The sequence below is a fragment of the Porites lutea genome, chromosome 2, assembly GCF_958299795.1.
Source record: "Porites lutea chromosome 2, jaPorLute2.1, whole genome shotgun sequence".
NCBI classification, from domain to species: Eukaryota; Metazoa; Cnidaria; class Anthozoa; order Scleractinia; family Poritidae; genus Porites; species Porites lutea.
This window is the reverse complement of record NC_133202.1, coordinates 19859559-19882193: the sequence shown is the minus strand read 5'-3', so window position 1 is coordinate 19882193 and position 22635 is coordinate 19859559. Positions and strand designations below refer to the sequence as shown.

The window sequence follows — 22635 nt, the reverse complement described above, 5'->3', positions numbered from 1 at the left end:
ACCTTTCGTCAGCTCTGCGACGAGAGGAGGCCAGATACAGTGTGTATGACACATAGCATGTCATCAGGTCTTCTATGTTTACTTCGCGGCTTCCTACATGAAGTAGCATGTGATGCAGAGTTTTGAAAAGGATAGCCATAGTTGCTTTGGAAGTTTTTGACAGTTAAACTATATGCTTGAGATAATAGTTGGTTGGAATGGATGTTCAAGGAACCTTACGATCGTTTGGTGGTGAGTTTTCTTACCCCCAATACATAAGTTTTTGTCACATCTAAGTTCTTTGCACACCCCCAGCCTCAAGTAAATTAATTATTAACTCAAAACTGTAACTGAAATTTAATCACAGGTACCGCAAGCTCACGAGTGAGGATCAGTGATTCAGCGATTCTCACTAATTGTGAGCTTGGGATACCTGTGCTTTAATTAGCGAATGGCTCAGACAGTCAATGCCAAGGGTGCCCATCTCCCCAGGTATTTGTCGGGAGGTGAGGACAAAACATGGACCCTCATTTTGGACCGGTCCATGGAACACTTATCTGGACCATCCATGGACCCCATGTAATGGACCGGGTCCATGGACACTTTTTGTTCAAGAACGGGTTTAAAGTAGAAATGATCGACAAACATTATGGCCAGCTTCAAGCTACAAAAATAGCACAAAAATAAGGTTTGGAGGTGTTGATAATTGATATTTACACCTGCTTACGTGATATACAAAAAGCTAAAGATGTATGCTTACAGCCTGGCTGTATGACTCTAATGGTAAGTGTTTGCTCAGCTTTGTGGATATATTTTTCTTTTTGCTGTTGTCTTTTTTCCTTACACAGTCAAATTGTCTTTCGTTCTGGATCATTTTGTTACCTGAGAAATAGCTTCTGCAGCATGAAGAAATTTCCCCGTGTGTGACAGTAGATACATAAACACACTGTCGACAAAATAAATACAGCTGTAATAAACCAGATACAGGGCTCAAAATAACTTTTTGACAGTGGCCGCCCAACAAATTTTTGCTCTGTCATCTCTGGATCGGTGAAATCAATAATAAAATTGTTTTATATAGTAATACCCAATTAAGACAAAAATATTGTGTACACATTTAACCTAGGCTGATCCCAGATTTTACCTATAAAATATACACCATGTACATTTATTATTCTAGTTATTTATTTGAAAGCCGTTCAACTATAAAACTAAATATAACATTGTTGGATGCTGTTTACATGTATTTGCACCATGTTCATTGTTCATTTCTCCTTCTTTAATTTTTTTTTTGAGGGGGACATGGATCCAGTCCATTACAGGGGGACCATGGGCCAGGTCCATATAAGTGGTCCATGGACCCACTCCAAAATGGAGGATCCATGGACCCGGGGCCATGTTTTGTCCTCACCCTTTGTCAGGCATTGAAAAAGCTGCAAATGCCCCACAGTAGGGCTTAAATACAGTAGAACCCCAGTAACTGGCAAACTCTGAAGGGAAGCGATAAACAGTTTGAGTTATTGAGGGTTCGAGTTAACAGGGTCGATTGCAGAATTCAATTTGCCTTATTAAAAAATGTTAGTTACTGATTTTTCAGCACTTCAGTGTACAGTGCAGTACAAGTTTAACTTACTTCATCAGGAACAGTAACATCGATCGATCGATCGAAAAATATGATCACCAAACCATCAGTTATCTCTGAGGAAAAGCACAGGAAAAAATAGCAGATTCTCATTTTTGGATATTTTAGGGTATTTAAAGAATACCCACCAAAATCCCAAATTTGGAAGAGTAAGACAAGTCCCAATCAGGGAACTTGGTTGGGAATTCCCTGGTTGGGACTTGTCTCACTTTGCCTAATTTGGGATTTTTATGGGTATTCTTTAAATACCCTAAAATATCCAAAAATGGGAATCCGTTATTTTTTCCTGTGAAGAAGCATTTATCCTCTGTCCTTGTCTCTAATGGGTACCCCTATTTGTTTGTAGCTAACATTATGAAATCCAAGAATCAGCAGGCATCTAAATGAAGAACCTACAACTTAAATTATATCTACAGCAAATGTGTAAAGTGTAAATGTATATAAATGTAAATGCAAATGTAATGTGTAAATGTATGTAAATATCATATTATCCACTCCCCTCAGGGCTTTTCAGGGATAATTTACAACACTGGTTGGGGACTTTGCCAGACTGCTTAAGGTGCAGTTCACAAGTAATGAAGGAATGAGTTTTGATGCCCTCATACATGAGTGTGAAAGTGAGATAGACCACTACACTGGGCACTACATGCCCTACTCTTTATGAAGAGTGTGTGGGTTCTTTATCGTCCCACAGATTTATTACATATGCAAGGGCTTGTGAGACGGGGCCTACGATTTATCGTCCTTATCTGAGAAGACTAGAAAGTCAAACCATTCGCAGATGTTATTACAAAGGCAGCACTTTCTCCTCAGTTATTTAAAGACCCTGGGGATTGGTCCGGCCAGGGTTTGAACCTACAGCCTCCCACTCAGTAGACCAGAGCTTATCTCATTGAGCTAACCAGGTAGCGGTTCCACGATACATCAAAGGGTTATCTGAACCACTTCATTGTTGCCTACAACAGCATGGCATACGATCTGTTTTGCATCAGTCAATTCCAGCAGCGGCCAGCCCCCTTCCTGGGCTGACCCCCCCAGCCCCTGGGCATTAGCGTTTGTTTTTTGCCTTGGATGGTAAATTCCTGGGGGCAGGGACTCTTGAGCTGTCAAATCCCCCGGGGTAGGGATGAAAGAAAGGGCAAATGCCCCGTCCTCTATCAACACTGCAACAGTTTTCACTGAGCGCACAGTCAAGTAGTGCCATTTTAGCGGAGCTCTGGCGCAAGAAGGGCGCCTGCGGAGCACCATGGATAAGTAAATCTACCCATCCCAGAAAATTTGGTAATCACGTGACCGTACACCACCCGCCTGTCCGTCCGCACCACAGGGCAACCCATGTTCAATCTCACGCTTTCTAGCTAGTTTGGGAGCACAGGAAGACTGATATTGCAGACATATTGTACATCAATGTTCTGATCAATTGACAGCTGTCAAAACAGGGCACCCGCTGACCAGTATCACCTGACTGTATTGCGGGCTCAGGTGTCAACCCATCGAGGTCGAGTATCCTTTTTGAAGTTATCCGCTGACAAGTTACTAGTTTTCAAATGATCACAGGCTCAAGTTAAATGTTTTTTAATTCATATGAAGTATGTTGTGTTTTATATGTGCCACACAATTAAAATTTTGATTTCAAACTGACCTCAGAAGCTAAAATCAGCCAGTTTTTACAGGCAGGGAAGACATGCCTGTTGCTTTTGACTTTTGTCACTAAGGTCACGCGTTGGTCACGCTCTACGTCCAATTTTTATGCTCTGATTGGTCAAAATTTGACAGGTGAGTTCATGCGGAAAATTTATGCAGCATTTTGAAACTTGTTTACTTTGATAGCTGAAGCTGACAGAGTTTTATGTCAACTTGCGATGTTTTTAACTGTCTTTTTTCACTGAATGTACAAAATGAAATTCTGCTGCTATCAAGAGTCTTCAGTTATTCATAGCTAGTTTGTTTATTGGGTTTTTGGTCAAAGTCGGAAATCTGATTTCACATGGCATCGTTTTTGTTTTTCACCTTGCTTGATGCATAAGAGGGTTGAAAAGTCTGAAGCGATCCTGGCCTTACTTGATAGTTTTCAGTGCATCTCGAATGGTAAGCCTGAGTAATTATTGTATTTGATGTTTGTCTTTTATATCTAATTTAATAAAGTCGGGCGTAGTTTATGCGACTATTTAGTTTATGCACGTTTGTAAGATTTGAGACAATAATCTGACCGAGTATCAGGTTTGATTATATGCTTATAGAACAAACAGAAAGAAAACGTTCCAAAGAATATTTAGCTATAATTCTGGCTTTAAAAGAAAGCTTTGAGCGATTTTCTTGCCTCGAGTTCATCTTTGAAAAAAGCAAACACCTGGAAGCAGGCTTAAAACATAAACAAGGATTTTCAGAGACACTTTAATACTTGTCTTCATGAATGAAAATTGTTGTCTCTGTATATGTTTCACCGAATTGTTTTCTTTTTATTGATTGTTAGTAGTCTCTTTTGAAATTTTAATCGCTGTGCCGTTTGTTTCAGGCGCTCATGAACATCGCTTGCAGGAGTACTCAAAATGCCACGCATATCAAACGAAGAGGATTACACATCGTTATAAAACCATTAAATAAAAAATAAACATAATAAATTCTTTACCATGTTGAAGCGTATAACTCTAGATATTAATCTTGATTTAAACAGTCGACTTTGGCGCCTGCCAAAGGTGAGAACTGGCTAGCCGTATAGGTGATTTTGGAATTGTTTTTAACGGTTTCGGTAAAGGCACACGGGTGCTTTGATCGTCCTGAATATTGAATGAGTGCAATTGGTATTGCAAAATTGTGAAATACTGCATTCTGTCCGAGGTCTGTATGATAAAAACAGCACCTCACGGTACTGTTTCACCTCAGATGTGATGTATAAAAGGTGGGTTTACCCGTCCCCAGACTTGTTGGCAAGATTTTGTAAAGTAAATTATAAACTTGTCGAATGCAAAAAATTCGGCCTGATTTGTTTTCCAAGAATTTTTTTTCCAGGCCTAATCTACTGTACAAATTCGAGTTAATAGGAGCTTCGCTTTTAGCCCTGGCTAATCTATATATTAAGCATTTTAATGGGCAATTTTTTATTTAATAATTTATGTCTCCCTTTACAGTAGCGCTATTCTAATTAGGACTTCACACCACGACGACACCAGTTTATGGTTTTTGTATCGTTATAAAATTATTGACATTAATATTAATAGTGTGCTGTAATGCTATCTGTTCTGAAAAGTTTTATAAATATGAGAGGATGTTCTTTAAATAATTTCAGCAGAAATTTGATTCAGTAACCAAAAAATGTAGATTCATGTCAAAAGCTCCCAATTTCGCTATGTAATTCTGGCTTGATAAGCAGTGAAGAAACGCATGCATAAAATGATCGAGAAAATGCCATTACAACCCTTAACAGATGGGCCAATTTGCTTGTTTTTCCAGTAAAGTCCTCTGTGTAGTTATATTTGGATAGGAAACCATGTGTGTGTCAAAAGCTTGGGGGTGGCCCAGGGTTGGTAAATGCCTGATCTTCTGGCAGCGCAAAATTTGCTACCCCACTCCCTGACTGACAAGGCAGGCAAATGGGGGACTGGGCACAGCTACAATTGACTGATGCATTATATATTAAGCGTGAGACGCATTGTTTCATCACCAGATGAAACACTGAGAAGAGAGTTGAAAATACATTGCGCAGTAGAGTATTTTTGATGAACTTCAAGGTGTTTCATCTGGTGATGAAACACTGTGTCAAATGCTTGATATTACTTCTCAAACAAATGATTTTAGAAGGAGAAATTAAGGATGCAAAAATGAGCAGCTTTTCATCTGATTTCTAAACACTCATTAAACATTAATTTGCTTTGTATTGTCTTTTATGAATTATTAATGAGTTTAGAAGTCCAATACAACACTGAGATCACACTTAGTGCAACCTAATGATGCTATTAATCCACAAAAACAAGAAGGAATTGTGTATAAGATTCCTTGTGAATGTGGCAAAGTATACATAATTGGTGAAATGGGAAGGTGCATGTATGAACAAATTAAAGGGCAGTGTAGGGATATATGGCTTTTACAAACTAAACTTCAGCCGTTTCTGAACATACCAAAAAGTCTGGGCATTATCTGCTCTGGGATGAGGTTAAGTTTATAATTTTAACTGAGAACCCCACTGGTACTCTCAGAGTTAAAGAGAGTATTTACATAAGACTTCACCGTTACAACATCAACAGGAACGTGGAATTCAGATTCCCGAGGTGTGGATACCTATGATAAGACAACATGGCAACCAATCACTACCACAATGGACTGCTGAGGGAACCGTTTCCTCCTCTTATAATTCCAACAATGCTTTGGATCGAAACCCACCAACCATGAGCAGGGTTCATGATACACCAATCACTAACATCCTTGGTGGTACAAATACAGTGATTCAGGACCTTCCCAAGTGTCCGCTTAATAGAGGGTGTCCTCTTAATAGAGGTTATAAAAATTGTGCAATGTTTGTCACTGATTAACTTTCAACGGTTACTCTGTACTGTCATAAAGTTCCATCTTGTTAAGGAAGCTGTGCTGTACTTTTGTGCAAATCTTTCGGTCTAATCTACAGTTTATTGTCAGCTAAATGTATTCATTTATCTTTATTAATCGACTACAGTACATATTTCAAGGACATGATCCAATACTACTATTGTCAATTCAGTCTGGTGTCCGCTCAATAGAGGTTATTAACAATAGAAATTAGCCAAATATACAATTTATAAATTTTTAGTGTCTGCATCTGTTTAATAGAGGTGTCCACTCAATAGGGGTTCGTTATAAAGGGAAATATAAGACGTTAATTTCGGGACCCGGCTTAGTGTCCACTTAATAGAGGGTGTCCACTTAATTGGGGTCCGCTAAATAGAGGTTTCATGGTAGTTCTACTAGGTAAATCAAAACCCACCAACCGTGAGCGAGGTTTATTAAAAACACCAATCACTTACCACCACGGTCGTACAAATAGTTCTACTCAGTAAATCAACACAATCACCTGATGAAGACCTGCAGTGCGCAGTCAAAATGTCGCGATCAATACTTATGTGACAATCATGATCTACAAGCAAAACCCTTCATACATATTATCCACGATGAACAATATCTTTCATGACTACAGTAACATGATTAGGTATTTTTATGATAAAATGTGATGATCTGGTCATTCCAGAAAAAATCCACCCCCCTCCCCCCGTAATGTAATCCCCTCGGGATTTCTAAGTTTAAAGACCCCCCCCCCCCCCCCCCCACCCATCCGGATTTCCGATGTAGAAGAATTCTTTTAGGCGCTTAGATGATCTTTTTATTAAATAAGCCTCAATTTTCTGTGAATAATTCTGTGTTTGTTGTGAAAGTTAAGATTACAGTTTCACATCTTCTTAAACAGGCTTACACTTTTGGCAAATTAGCTCACATTTGAGTGAACTTCTCTCTCTCTTTCTAGACCAGGCAAAATATACAGCAATATATACTACAATAAAGCTCAAAACTAAATTTGTACTCGAATAAGAGGTTCTCTTCTTTGTCCATAAAAAACCGCCAAACAATCACACAAAACCATGCTTACTTGTAAGGCATGTTTAGTGGTAAACCACCCAGAAAAAACATTGACCTTTTAAAAATTTTTAATTCAAGGTAATCATCATTGTTTGCTTTACTTGAACTGAATGTTTTTATGAATTATGCGATATCTTCAAGTTATCACATGTCCCCTCTACAAAGTAATGAAGGCGATCCTATGGATGGAAACTTAAAATAAATGTGGTAAGAGGTCTGTAGTTTGAAAGAATAATAAAATTTGAAAATGCAAAGCAACAAATTTGTTGAAAACTTATCAATTAATGCGACTGAAACATCAATGAAATCAAAAGTAACTCTTGAGGTTGTATTTTTAGGTTCAGAGCCCCCCTCCCATCTGGATTTCCAGAGCGGTTGACCCCCCTCCCCCCCTTCCGTGAGATTTTCCAGCTTGCCTTCCATTGTGGGGGTGTGAATTTTTTCTGGAACAACCCATTGCACCAATTAAAAGAAAATTGATGTATTGTTGACCAGGGTGAGTTTTAGGGTTTTTATCAATATACAGATAGAAGAGCTAATGGGATGGCATTTGAGTGGAGTTACAAGAACAAGAATTCGAGTTATTGGGGTAAATTTCAGTGAATTTATGATCAAGGGAAATGAAATTTAGTTTGAGTTAGTGGGGAATTTGAGTTATCCAAGTTCAAGTTAACTGAATAAAAATGACTGAAAAGTGGGGTGAAATCCAAGGGAAATTAGACTTAGTTCGAGTTAGCGGGGAGTTTGTGTTATCTGAGTTTAAGTTATCAGGGTTCTACTGTAGTGTGCAAATGCCCCACCCCAGGACAACAACAAAATTGCATTTTCCAGTAAAATACCGATTTTTATCAATTGCCTACTTCAAGACCTTATGGTTAGAATTTGTGCTGCATCTTTACCAGTGGCATCTCTTTTTAAAATTTGGATGCCATTGATTATGTTGCCAAAGCAATTTTGTAATTTTACTTGTAAAATTGTAAAATGACAATGAAATTTTACATCCAAAATATTAAAATGATTTATTTATCACCTGCAACATGTACTAATTTTTTTTCCCTGTATATTAGAAATGTGGTATCAGATTTTTCTTTGGTGTTTAGCGACGTCAGTATTCATCCACTGTATTTCAGCAAGTGTTGCTTTTCTTGCATTACGGAAGCATTCTCGTGGAGTGTTCCTGCCTTTGCTAGTAATCTTCATTGGTTTTCTTTATCCTGTGACTGGAGGTGTCATCACCAGTGAGTAACTGTATTTTAAGTAAATTTCAAGTTAAGCCATTATAGAAGTGCTTGGAACTCAAAAATTTTGTTATGTTCAATAATTTGTTGATGGCAGGCCTGCAATCAACCACTTTTCAGCTGTAAATGTAAATCCTTGTGCTTGGACTTTCTCTTTGACAAAAAGCTCGTTAATTTTCCTAAAATTTACCTGCTTAATTTGGAGACCAGTTTATATGGACAATTAACACCTTTCTGTTTCCCAAGTCACAAACTTCCATATATTGCCAACCCTGCCTTACGGACACTGGTTTTCTTATCACAATCATGTGCTAGTTGTAGGTTTATATGCATGGGGCTTGTCGTTAATTAACTGTTGGGGGGGGGGAGCCATCTTGCTGGGGGGTCATTTTCAAAATCTTGATTGGTCTTGGGGGGTCATTTTAATAAATTTTGTGATAGTAGTTCAAAGTAGTAACAAGCGTGAATTGAAATTGAATATAACAGCCATAAAAGTACCGACACACTGATCTTATAGACCTGACTGTAGATTAAGTTTGTGGTGAACTTCAGCACAATTTGTAGGTAGAATGTTCATAGTTTCCACAGCAACCAGGTGGTCATGGGTGGTCATATTTAAAAAAGGAAGTATAAATTAGGGGATCAGTTTGAAAATCTACTTAACTTTCTCAAAATGGCCGGTCCCCACTCACAGGTAATAAACAAGCAGCCCCTATGGTTCAAAAAGAGAGAGACATGTTTGATCTTGATAAACCTGTCTTTCTTCCCAGTTCCAAAGTCAACACAGCTTACCTGTGTGTGTGGAGCACCAGATACGTGTGATGGGAGGATGGAAGACGAAACTCTTCCGTCACACATATCTTGCCCTCCACACCTGCCTCGCCCGCCTGAAACAAGAAAAAATAAATAATGAAATGATACGTCTGTACATGCACTGCAAAAACTCATTAATAATTCATAAAGAAAAACAAAAGATTGTTTAATGAATGTTTTTATATTTAATAAGGACACGACTAAAGTTAACGTCCAATTTTTTAGGCCAAAATAAACCCAGAAAACTCGCAGTCGTGTATTATCAGGTGTAAAAACTTAGCCTGCGTGGCAGGTGCAAAAAAGGGAGGGGGAAGGGGGAGGGAGAAAGGGAAAAGGGAAGGGAGCCCTCCCCCTCCCCTTTTTCCCTTCCTCCCTATCCCCTATCCCCTACCCCTTTCGATGCCTGCTATGCAGGCTATAAAAACTCTCAGCTTTGCCTCAAGTTTTTAAATTACCTGATAATACACTCCTGCGAGTTTTTGAAACATTACTGATAACTTCGAGTTTTTGGCAGCTCCATTTTTAACATCACGACTGTTCAATTACCAGAATTTAATACCATCAACTGATGATACACAACTCATTTTAACATTAGGGCCATTTATAAGAGGAAAAATAAGAAGCGTCTTATGTAAGACGCGTCTTATTTTTCCTCGTTTAAATGGCCCTAATGATGACTACCGCACAGGTTTTTGAAATGTCAGTAAATGTCAACAACAGTCCTGCGCTCAAGCTACTTAATGACTTATAAAATTTGTTTCTTTATTTTTTCTGTAGGTGCTACTATAGCAGCAGTTTATCAAACAGCACATTTCACTATGCCACGATATGCCTCTTTCCTTTGGGGTGCTGGACAAGCTTTCATAGGATTTCTTGTGTCATACACACGAGTGCTAGCAACATTGTGATCTTTCGAGATCTTGTCAATTTATCTAATTATCCAGAAACTTACTTTTCCAGTCGTCTTGTCAAAGTCATCCTACATGACAATATACAGCTTAACTTCAGTCTGTGTGGCTTCAGAAGGTGATGACTTAGATTGCTGTTGGATGTCATGACTGACAATCCAATGTTTTTTCTCCTGCAGTAAGAAAGGATGAGTGAGCCATTTGTCCAAACAATTTAAGCTCAATGGTAGTGACAAAAACAGTAGGTTGCCTTTGTAAACTACATTTTAAATCTGTCACAGTTCATTTCGCAACTTATTGAATTTTTTTTTAATGAAAATTGTAACATCATTCTATTGGCTTTGTAGGGTATATTTAATAGTTTCCTTTATCATGATGTTTTTTCTTAAAATTTTGTTGTTAATAACAAAACAATACTCACTTTTTTGGGATACGACCTTTATTCAATAAACGTTAAATTACTATTGTTATATATAGTACTGTCAGTTCCAAATAACAGCTACGAGGTGTCCAACTCACGTGACCATAATTTTTGAAAAACGGACATTTTTTTGCTGGATGAGACCTTTGTCCATGCGCATGCGTATACAATGAAAAGGCCACCGAATACTCATCTTTTAAAAAATGCTCTCCACAGTGGACATTTTTTAGAATTAACCCCATTTTCCTTTTCTGGATGTGGACGGATGAAAACAGACATGAGGAGATGTTGAAAATACTAACGTCCAAGCAAACTATCCTTAATAGGACTTAATAATGACTTAATCTTTTAGTAACTTCTACTAGTGAACAAAAATGGGAAAGTTAACCTTTTAAAACAAGAAATAATAACGTGACTAGTTTGAGCCAACCGGAAATTCCCAAAATAATTCAAACAGTAGTTTTCTGTTTCTTAGTTTTCTTCAGTCTAATATTGCGTTAAAAACCTTTCTGTTTGTCATTAAACATTCGTTAATATGTTTGTATTTGACATGGCGGTCTACAAATAACACTTTCTTTATTTTCAGTTTCAATAACATCAGAGAGAAATTAGCTGTTGCTGAAGCCGTTGCTGAACGTACTCCCATGCATCTTCAGGCCGCGATAACACGATAGCTCTTTCACACTCAATTGATCGCATCTACTCTATGTTATTTGGCTAAAATGTAATCCTTTCTTCTACTTGCTAGAATCTGTCAAACATATGCGCTTAAAGCACTTGGAACAATAGTAATACTTGGTAGGGTAGGTAGGAGTAAAATGTTTAAACAAAGTTCAAGAATGAAAAAAATAATGAGAGTCGAGTGAGTGAGTGAGTGATCTCGAGTGCCTCCAAAAGCTCATGGAAGGACTACGTCATCCATGAGTTAAAAATCAAGAGGGTCAAATTGACAACTAGACAGAGTTCAACAACCATGCCAAGTCAACGAAGAACTTGAAGGTTCATGTTAGAACATGTGACAAGGAAGCAAGGTCCACGGCGGGGACAAAATTGTCTGCCAAATAGTCGATCGTTACAAAGGACTTGATTGAAAAATTTAGGATTCAGTATATACATGAATTCTCTGTGGCCAATCCTGAGAAAAATACCAAAAACGATTCAAAAGTGCAACTTGTGGACGAGGATTTTTCGAAAACAAAGAGAGACTGAAATTTTTTATCATAAATACCAGTATTTTAAAAACTGAATAAATTCAGTAATTAGGAAAAAGCCGAAACTTTTCTTCAAAAAACGATTTTGTGTTGTGTTTCACAGTGCAAAAAAAATGAAAAGTCGAAAGTGCGAGAACCCAACCCACTACAGTTGACTCCTGATAACTCGAACCCCTCGCTAACTCGAACCTCGCGCTAACTCGAACCAAAATCGATTTTCCCTGGATTTCCGTCATACATTCACTGTAATTTTACCCTCGGTAACTCGAACCCTCGATAACACGAACCCCGCTAACTCGAACCAATTGTTTCCCCTCAGGTCATATTCTATATAATTTTACCCTCGATAACTCGAACCATGTTTTGAGCCCTTAAAAAGTCGGGCAAAAAGCCGTCTACTGGCGTCCAAAACATTGAATTTTGGATTTCCTGTTGACGAGTTGTAGGAGTATAGTTCACTAGTGGAGGCTGATGTTGATTGTCACAGGCGAACGTAAAGCAGCTTTTCTTCTCGAAACATAGTCTAACAGTAAACGCATGCTCTGTTTAGGCTATGTTTTGTTACGTTACCTTCTGATTTATAATCTAAAAGTATCTTTTAATTTTCACGTGACATTTCTACGATTAAATGTGATTAAAATGTTCACTGTGCAGTAAAAACTGTTTTTTACCTTCCTCTCGGCTATTTTCTTCGAACTCCCGATATCTCGAACTCCCGATAACTCGACCGTAGTTAAAACTGCCGTGGCACTTACTCAGTGGTATTTCAGATCATGTTGTTACGTTATGAGCACCTTAATTAGGAACGGTACCTAATGCACTTATCAATTGAAACAAATCTTAGCAAACTCCCACCCTACTGGGGCATATTGACTGGTAAAACCCCCACGCAGGTGGGGAGACCTTTTTAATTCCCTGACTGACTTCATTAACATTTCGTTCGAATTTTCAACTTCTTTATTGACAAATTTACTAGAGCAAAAAGGCAAATATGATAACAGACCAAGATACAAATATGATATATCGTGGATACCGGTATGCATCAGGGAGCCAAAGTACAGGATGGACAGAACCACTCCCCAACCAAGTCCTCTTTTATATTTTATATTTTGACTTAAAGAATGAGGAAATATAGAACTTCAGAAACCACATGGGTTCAACACTAGAGGTTAAACTAGCTGTGTCACGAAATTTACCAAAATGTAGGCTGTGGGAACTGCCACCAAATTGAGTGAAACATAAAAATAACCGCTTAAGACATTAAAAGATGGTATAAATGACTCAGCAAATACAAAAGAAGGTACAGATGGGAAAACATGAAGAGGATTAAAACGGATTGAAATTGTGGTTTTTGAAAACTTGTTAACCTAACAGTTTTTCAAAGTTCATTGTTTTTTTTCGTAACGCTTGATATGCTTGGGAGAAACATCTGTTTGAAACGAAGCTTTGATTTCTTCATTTCTTTGCCAATGTAACGCTCAAAAGCGAATAGGGACCACGTAACTGGCAGTATTAACAAAATGAACCAGATAGCCGTGACAGAGCACCTTTTATAATAAGTGGAGGAGCGTGTATCTGCATTGTTTGAGAAGTTTTGAATAACAATAACAATTTCGAGTCAACGAACCATGAAAGCTCAAGGCAAAATCGCAGTAAAGAAATGAAAGGAAAAACAATAGGTGGTTTTCAAGCAATCTCGGGAGACACAAATAACCATGGTGAAATGAACAAATGCTGGTGGACAAACAAAGCCAGCTAATGAGCGATCTTTTGTTTACCGTCCACCAGCATGGCGGCGATGACGTAACGTGAAAACCACCTAAAAGCCAGATACATCAAAATACCGATGATCACGTGAAGAAATTACCGTGAGCAAACTAGGTACGAGTCAAATCCCCACCTCGTTCCCCGACTGCCATATGAATACGCTAAGCAAATCCTGAGAAATCCCTCACCCCCACGGGCTAACCATGACTTCAAATACCATAAAAATCCCCCACATAGCCCCACATAGGCCCGGGGTGGGGGGGGGGGTCGGGGTTTCAATTGATAAGTGCATAACTTACACCAAAAAATAGACTACGAGTAGTCCCCATTTTTCCTCAGGGATAGTACAGCGAGGGAAACGCGAGCGCGCGTGAAAATCACCCCACGCGAGAAAAGCGTTTCGCGTTTCGCTCGCTCTACAGCTACTATCCCTGACGAGAAATGGGGACTACTCGTAGTCTAACCAAAAAACGGGAGGATAGTCTGAAATTGAGTATAGAGCCGTATACTTCATTAACTCGAAAAAAAATTGAGACAGAAAATCCCTGTTGTTTTTTGATTTTTTTGGAATAAGATAGGGTATCCTGCGCACCACCAATTTTCCGTGATTACGTCAATCGGAAAAAAATGTAATGCCGAGATTCCCTAGAGTTCCAACGTTTTGGCCTAGTCAAAGTAAACTCCCATGATCCTATCCCACTCCAACCTCTAAAGCCAGGGAAAAGCGCCCTGGGGACAAGGTTGATCCCACTCCACCCTTCTCCGCCCAAGGAGAGAATGCAACCTCGTTCCCAGGTTCTCTCCTTAGGGAGCGGTAAGGGAGGGGTAGGAGAGGACCCTGGGAACATTGTTGGGCGAGTAGGAAGTCCTAGGTCTTTTGCAGCGCATTAACTCCTGCCTTTCCGGATACAGTTATTTAGTCTAGGGAGACAGGGGTAACACTACTTTTATGGTTGAATTACACGTTCTCGACAGTAAGACTGCACGACTAATTTTAGATCTTTCCTTGTGTGCCTCTACAAGCGACGCACTTGGGAGACTCCATTGGAAACCTTTACAGCGCCGGAGGGCCGAGCACCCCGCTATTTTTACCCCGCGGGGGGACTCCTCATATGAAAGGGGTGGGGATGCTCGACGTCTCGCTTAGGGGTGTAAATTTCGGATTTTGGTCTCATTTAGAGTGTTCTGGGCAAAACGCCATCATATTTAGCCGTGCGGGTCTCGTTTAGGGTTGCTCACGAAAAAATATAAAAATATGTATTTGATATGTTTTTATTTACTCCATTCATATAATCCAAGTTTTCTCATTTATGTGTGTTTTAACAAGGTCTCTTTTAGAGTTGCTCACGAAAAACTATAAAAATATGTATTTGATATGTTTTTATTTACTCCATTCATATAATCCAAGTTTTCTCATTTATGTGTGTTTTAACAAGGTCTCTTTCAGGGGTCAAAAAAAGCTTGGGCACGCCCAGATCGGTCTCCTTGAGGGGTTTAATTCAAAATTTCCGACGAGCATCCCCACCCCTTTCATATGCAGAGTCCCCCCCCCGGGATTTTTACTTACTTCTATATTAACCTTTTTATGCATTCGGGTCAATGTTTGTTTAATACTAGTTTTCATAATTATAGTACTAGATCTAAGCTTAATATTCGAAGATCTTCCGCTTCTACTTTGCTGCAAATATTATTTGGAACGCCTTGGGACATATCTTGAGTCAAACGCCCTCCTTAGCAGCTTTAAGGCGCAGGATATCTAAAGCTAAATTTTAATTCATACTTCTATCCTGTATTATAGAGCATTTTATTTTGTACTCATACTTCTATCCTGTTATTATCGCGTTTTATATTGTAATTTATAAATATATTTTGTAGGCTTTGATTTTTTGTTAAAATAACGTATTAATTTTTAGCTTGATAGTTTAGACTTATAAGAGGACCCTCTGTAAACCACTTAATCAGTAAAGTTGGCTTCCTCATTAAAGATTGAATTATTATTATTTTTTAAGCAGGGTACCGTAAAATTCCGAAAATAAGCCCCGGGGCTTTAAGCCAACCTCGTCCCCAGGGCTTTTCCCTTAAAAAGTGGGTGGCCCCACCCATTTTTTAAGGGAAAAGCCCTGGGGACGAGGTTGGGCTTTAAGCCCGTTTTTGAGGGGCTTATTTTTGGAGGGGCTTATATTCGGAGAGGCTTATTTGCGGAGGGAAATTTGCGTTTCTAAATTGATTGGACTAGCTTTACAGTTGGAATTTTGCTTTGTTTTACTTTGTATTTGAGGGTAATTTTCCATGTACAAGCCTGCGGGGGGGCTTATATTTGGAGGGGCGATTTAACGGAGGATTTTTTGCGTTACCCGTTTGGGGGGCTTATATTTGGAGGGGCTTATACATGGAGGGGCTTATTTTCGAATTTTACGGTATGTAATGCCTTAATTATAAGCCGACCGAAATTTGTTTCAAATTTAATTTTCTTTCTAGCGGGGGAGGGGTAAGCTCCGTAGGTAAGTTAGAGCAGTGACGTCATTTAGGCTTATATCACGTGATCACACCATCGAAGACGGTCTTGAGTTGTGTTGGTGACTTTGCTGTTTTCAGTTGTATGTAGATTTTTTGTTTTTGTATATCTTTTGACAAGGATGAGATCGTAAGACGAAGGTAAGTTATCTCTAAAATATTTGTTGTTACATTTCGGTGATCTGATTTAAACAGAACTGAGTTTGAAAATTGAGTATGCGGTGGCCATGTTGTTTCGAGATCAGGTTTAGAAAACCGTGGTAAAATGTTCTTTCCGCCGTAACTCGAAGGATTATCGGGCTGCTTGTGTTTCTCACTAATCGTATTATTTAGTTAGTGATTCTTGATGTGACTTTATCTACTTTGCAATATCTTAAATGTTGTAATTTAGGTGAAAAGCAATTGTTCAACACGATGTTGCTTCGACAAGTTTGAAGTCAATAATTTTACTTCCTTACCGCAAAGTTTTGTAAATAAGTGACAATTGCGTTCCCTCAATATTTGATTTTGTAACTTGTGGCAAACATGCAATTGATCATCTTAACTGCAAGCTTATTGTAAGTCCTGGATATTCTATAGTGACTGAGATGGGCCTGATGGCTCTGCAACGCAAGATGGTCAATAACATACCACCCCCGGCAATTCACTCTTCACGACCTTTTAGTTGCATTTCTGGAAACGGTTCTGGTTAAATGAAGGGCTAAATTTTCCGCTTAAGTATGCCTGATTGACGCCAATAAATAATGGCAGTGCTCCACGGTTAACTTTAAAAAATATACAGAAGGGTACTTCTACCCAAAAAAAAAACGTGGAGGAAAGAATATCGAAATGAAAGTGGACAGGTATTGTTGATAAAATTGACGTAGTATAGAAAAATTCAGTAACCTGCGAGTGTAGAGTTTAACAACTGATTTGCTTGTTTGTCCGTTTGTATGATATGTTTGTGTCAGTCAATATCTTTTTATTATGTAAGTTACCTCCCATTCCCCTGTCCCATCCATTGTTAGGTATAAATACAAAAAAGGAAGCCATTTCAGTGACATGTTTTAGCAGTATAGCTGGGTTGACTATTGATGATAGCATGTAATGGCATTTAGTTAAATGAGTAGGGTATACATGTAAAGATTTTGCAGATCATTAGTGATTGTGACTTGATGTGCGTTAGTGGCTCTGTTATTTGGATTGGTTGTTTATGGCTGGGCTGTGCTGTAGCAACTACCAGTGGCAACTATCTGTACATAGATAACATTATAAATGTCTGGTCCCTGTTGTGTCTTAGACAAACTGATACTTGTGTTGCCCATATAAGAATTTGTTATAGAACCGTCATGTTGGCTTACAATGTACATGTAGCTACAGACTTTTTTTACTTCAAATCAAAATAACAGCTTAGTTTTGATGGGATATCCAGAAACTAATAACTGAATGGAGCAGTCAACTTATTTCCAAATACAGTACACTTCACTGTTTAAGGATTATTATTATTATTATGCTCCACGTTCTTAGACATGACATAAATATAGCCATTAGAGCAACATTTATTTACATCTTTTGTTGTAGAAATAGGAACTGGGATAGCCCAGATTTAATGCAATTTTGATTTTTTTTTTTTTGGCTTTTGTTGTGTTTTGTTTTTGTTTTTTTGTTTTATGTTTTTTGTTTTTTTTCTTTTTAATAATCTAATCCCAAGCAGCATTTGTAAATTGCCTATACATAGCGAGATTTTTAATTGTACATTCAAAAACACAAATAAAGTTTCCATTATTATTATTATTATTATTATTATTATTATTATTATTATTATTATTATTATTATTATTATGTTGTGATCCTCTCTAGTTCTCTGGTATTTTCTGGGTATAATCAGCTATGTGTCAGCCATTTTCCTACAGTTTAGAAACACAACACTTTCCACAAGATATGTGTAATACCAAGGATGCCTGACAACTGTGCAATGCTAAGAATTTTTATTATTATTATTATTATTATTATTATTATTATTATCATCATCATCATCATCATCATTATTATTGTTGAAAGGTTTGAACCCGGGAGTCATTTCATGAGTAACTGAAACATGATCATTCGCGTGAACGTAGTCCTGAATAATACTGTTGTTGTTGACAGTGACTGACATTTTGACAACTTATGCGGTAGTCTTCTTCAGAGTCAAGGCTGTACTCAAGAAAACTTTTAGGGAGGCCAGTGCTTTGAACCTGTGAAATTTAGTGTGCTTAGCATAGGATAGCTGTAAAAAAAATCTAAAGATTTCTTAGATGTCCAAGAGCTAAAGTAGGGTGCCAGGAGCCACCCGGCATTGCTATAGCACAGCCCTGAGCAGCATCCACTGTTGTGAACACTGAGACTCTTAGTACCAAGAGACATCCAGAGGACAGGGAATGGCTAAAAAACACTGCACTGTAAAATATTACTAGAGCCCTGGAAATTACCAACAATTCCCCCATTTTTATCAAAACAATAGGTCAAGTCAAGGTGAAATTATCTCAGGAAAATGTTCTTTGAGGAAAATAATTAAAATGGCGAAAATTCAGGCCATTTAGGTTAACATATACTCTACAGGGTTTTTATTTTACTGTTTCACAGTGATCTCAGTGGTGTCATGGTTGACATTCCTACACAGCCAAATCCTGCAAGGTAATATTTAGTAAATAATGACTGATTGATTTCACTTGCATCTGTTTGGAACAAAATTGACACTAGATGTCCTGTACATGTATATTTTAAAAACCAAATTTATATACCTTAAAGAGAGGAGTATTTCTTTTGTTTTGGTTTTATTATCAAACTGACCCTTGTCAATGTCTGGTTTATCTTTCTGGTATTTTTTTGTATCCTTACGTGCATATCTCACCATTCTTCCTTTTGTGAATGTTGAGTTTTTGTTTTTATTGTTGTGTTTTTTTTTTAAGAAAGAAAAGATTGTTCTTATGTTTCCATTATTTTCATGTTGCTGGGTTGGTTTATTTATGAAATGGTCAGTTTTTGTTAAGTGTGACATCAAGCACGCCAATAAGTGTGTACGAGTTCATTTGACAACTGGAGGGGTATTTTTATTCATTCATGTCTTTGATATTTTTCAATTGCCGGCTATTTCTATTGCAGTTTCACCATTTTTTCATTTTTTATGTGGTTTTGCAGTTTTCTTAATTTTACAGTGTCCCCCTCCATAGTTATGCTGTAGTGGATGGAGTCAACTTTTGCACTGTTTACTATTATCTAAAAAAACTGTATTGCATATATGCTATGATGAAGGGGATCAAAATTAATATTGTTTGGAGAAGATACAAAATTTGCAGTTGTGATGAGGATTAATGATGTAAGGTCCTGTAAAATTAACCCATTCGCCCCTGAACCGCCTGTAACCGCCCGTGTGGATCCACGTCCTTTCTACCCTTTGTGACGTCATCAGTTTTAACGGTCAAGGACAACTTTGTTCACTAACTTGTGCAGAGTGAAGAGATCTTTCAAACCATGCCAGAATGAACACAATTCAGTCAAGGACACTGGAGAAAGAAGAAAAAACCATGTGACATTGACCTGAAAATCTCCATGAAAATCTTGTTCCATTGCTCACCTACCTTTCCTTTCACCTAATTCTAAGATCCTAAAAGCTTTCCTAAAAACTCTTCCCACCAAAATGAAGCCTACTGAATGCCCAGCAAGAGAAAAAAAAATGAGGCAAGAAAAGCGAAAAAAGAGGGGAGAAGAGAAAGCAAAAAGTAAAAGTCAAGACTGTTGTGTCACTTTTAAACCCAAACTTCGCAAGCTGATATTTTGCATCTGGATCAGAAGGCCGCGAAGTGTACGACCTGTAAACCGGTTTGTGGTAAGTTTTAGCTCTTTATAGCACGACAGTGACCTGAAAACCACTCGACTAGCGTAAAAACGCGTTTTTCGGCAAAATCTCCAGGAGCGAATGGGTTAAGGAAAGATGCTTACATACTAAAATCCAGGAAGCAAGAGCAGCTTGTTTAGTATGGAATGAGTTGTAAAAACCAACAATTTATTTTGCTTTACTAATAATAGTTACTCTTTTTTAACAGCCAACTTTCACAGCTTAAATTTACAAGTAAGTAGAACTGAATAAGATTTGAACTTCTGAAGTAAACATACTAAATCTGAGTAAAATCATTTGAATTTTTATCATGTGGTTGGTTTGATGTTTCAGTGATTCTTAGTGTCAGGCCATGTTTTTTCATTACCAGAATGTTAAATTTGAAAGGGACATGAAAACCTGTGCATTTACAACTGGCTTTTTTTTCACTAGGGCCATTTATACAAGGAAAAATAAGATGTGTGTAACATAAGATGTGAACTGTACCATTTTTATGAGCATGTCTTCTCTAAAATGAAAACAGCTCGTATAAATGGTTCGCGTCTTATTTCTGTTCTTGACTCGTGTTCATCTAAATGTTGCACGTAGCAACGGCAATCCAACATGGCACGTGTTTCAAAGTTATCGCGTCATGTTACGATTTGCCACAGAGGCAATATTTTGAAGAGCTTTTTAATGAAAATGGAGGAGTTTTCTCTTATGACAAAAACCCTCTTTTGCTGCAGAATTATAAAAAAATGCTCTCTTTTTTTTGTTGGTGTGTTTTATGTGTATAGTTCAGAAAAGACAATCAGTTCAGTGACCACACAGCATTTCAATAATCACGCAAAAAACACACACACAAAAGAAACAAAAAAACTGCCAGTATCTTGCCAGTCTGCCATGGGACAAGCAAAAATTTTCCCATTAATAATTAATGCATGCATACTGTGCATTCAGAACTTATGTAAGACACTGTTACGAAAAATTGTATTGCGTGACTAGTGTGACTATCTAGAAGCTTCGCGAGAGTTCATCAGTTTGTTTATTTTAGGATATTGCGTAAGCGTTTCTAAATCGGTATATTTGTAATCTTTCTATAATTAGACTATTTGGAAAGTTCAAGTTGGCGGAGGCCGTGTAAATTTATCAAGTTAATTGAAGTTGGTGGTGGCCGTGTAAATTTATCAAGTTAATTGAAGTTGGCGGCGGCCGTGTAAGTTTATCAAGTTACGTGCTGTTGTGGAGTTTTACTTCGTGGAAACTACGTTCATTTTGGAATAAATCTTCTTGCTGCTGTTCCGACAACCCTGCGTTCAGTTTAGTTTGCAAGCTACCCGTGCTCTAAAAGATTACCCGCGTAACAGACACGAAGGTCATTTATACGGATTTTTGTCTCATCTTAGCTAAGTCCATCTTATCTAAGAACAGGTGTTCTAAAATGAGATGTGTCTTAGCTAAGTCACGTCTTATTATAGACGAAATGTGCCGTTTATGAGACGCGTCTTATGTAAGATGTGTCTTATTTTTCTTCGTATAAATGGCCTCATCCTCGGAGACCCAGGGGCAGATACTGGGCGGGAGGGAAAGTCTAAACAGGTGGAAAAATGTGGCACGAACAAAAGAGAAGGATGGCACGAAGAGCCCCTGGGGACAATGTCTTTTGTGTTTTTCTGCCCAATCAAAAGGCAGAACGGCAGCGACCGTTTGGAACTGGTCTCGTAAGACATTGTCTCCAGGGGCTCTTCTCGCTGTTCTTTACTTTTCTTCGTGCCATATTTTTCGGCCCGTTTAGACTTTCCCTCGCCCCCACTATCTGCCCCTGGGTCTCCGAGGATGAAATGGCCCTTTTGTGACCATCTTTGTTTTTAATCAAAAATTAAATATTTCCTAAACCACATGCTCTTAAGGTGGATGCAAAAGAAACAGAACTCCAAAAAGAGTCAAGTATGGTGATTTTAGTCATGAATATGTACATAAATGAATTTTATTGAAAAGAATTTCATGAATATGCTGAATATACTGAATATCCTGTGTGATGTACTAGAATTTTAATGTTTTGTATGACTAATATGACCCTCGATTCTTTCCAGTCTTGAAAGCTTCATTAAAGGAACAGTCAGGCTGGTTTGGTAAGTGGAAAAAACCATAAGGACTGGTAACACCAGGCCATTCTCTTTGGTTATTAGTCTGTAGAATAAGTACGGCATGTTGCAGAGTCCCAGTCGATTTGATGGTTCATCTGTACAAATAATGGTTATCAGCAATGTGATTGTTGACCTCACCATTTCTTGGCGCTCATTTGTGTTCAGTCAGTTGCATGGTAAGGTTTTTGCCGGTCTCAACAATGTAAGTGGCGTGGCCATCACTTTTACTAATTACTAGTAATGTTTGCCACATGCAGTGCTCCCTATTTTGAGTTTAATGTCAAAACAGAGACCAGAGACTATCTTTGGTAAAGTTTGTCTATCAAGCTACCTTTTAAACAGTCTGCAGTGACTAGATCAAGTAAATGATTATTTTGGGCTTACTGACTGTCATTGGGTAATTTTTGTTCTTTGTTTTAACCACTCATAAACGAGGTTTGACTAAGCAAAAATTTCTTTGACCAAACAAACCACCATCCAAAAATTATTTTGAGCACTTGACATCCTTTCACAGAGCAGACAGTAGTGACACTAAGAAAAGTTTGATGTTGTCGTGGTC

General features: G+C 38.1%; 2 protein-coding genes across 7 annotated transcripts in view; both read left to right on the top strand.

Moving 5' to 3' along the window:
- Window positions 1-111: 111 nt before the first annotated feature.
- On the top strand, window positions 112-11400 carry LOC140926715 (transmembrane protein 170B-like). Its single transcript, XM_073376420.1, has 3 exons — window positions 112-231; window positions 8290-8460; window positions 10051-11400. Exons 1-3 carry the CDS (start codon window positions 198-200, stop codon window positions 10179-10181), a joined length of 336 nt encoding a protein of 111 aa, XP_073232521.1. The 5' UTR covers window positions 112-197; the 3' UTR covers window positions 10182-11400.
- A 4721-nt stretch (window positions 11401-16121) lies between these two features.
- Window positions 16122-22635, top strand: part of LOC140927971 (E3 ubiquitin-protein ligase Su(dx)-like) — a 58436-nt gene continuing 51922 nt past the window's right edge. For 4 of the 6 annotated variants that reach the window (XM_073377678.1, XM_073377676.1, XM_073377679.1 and 1 more), the window contains exon 1: window positions 22123-22252. In XM_073377678.1, coding sequence (XP_073233779.1) covers window positions 22138-22252 — 115 coding nt within the window. In that variant the 5' untranslated portion in view covers window positions 22123-22137. Of the gene's footprint in view, window positions 16236-18698; window positions 18750-20158; window positions 20185-22022; window positions 22062-22122; window positions 22253-22635 lie in introns of those variants that run through there. The other 2 variants (XM_073377680.1, XM_073377677.1) reach the window with 1 other exon arrangement.

Coding starts and splice junctions, on each gene's coding strand:
- LOC140926715 (XM_073376420.1), top strand. CDS start 198: ATGGATGTTCAAGGAACCTTACGATCGTTTGGTG. Junction 232..8,289: donor AACCTTACGATCGTTTGGTG/GTGAGTTTTCTT, acceptor CCTGTATATTAG/AAATGTGGTATCAGATTTTT. Junction 8,461..10,050: donor GACTGGAGGTGTCATCACCA/GTGAGTAACTGT, acceptor TTTTTTCTGTAG/GTGCTACTATAGCAGCAGTT.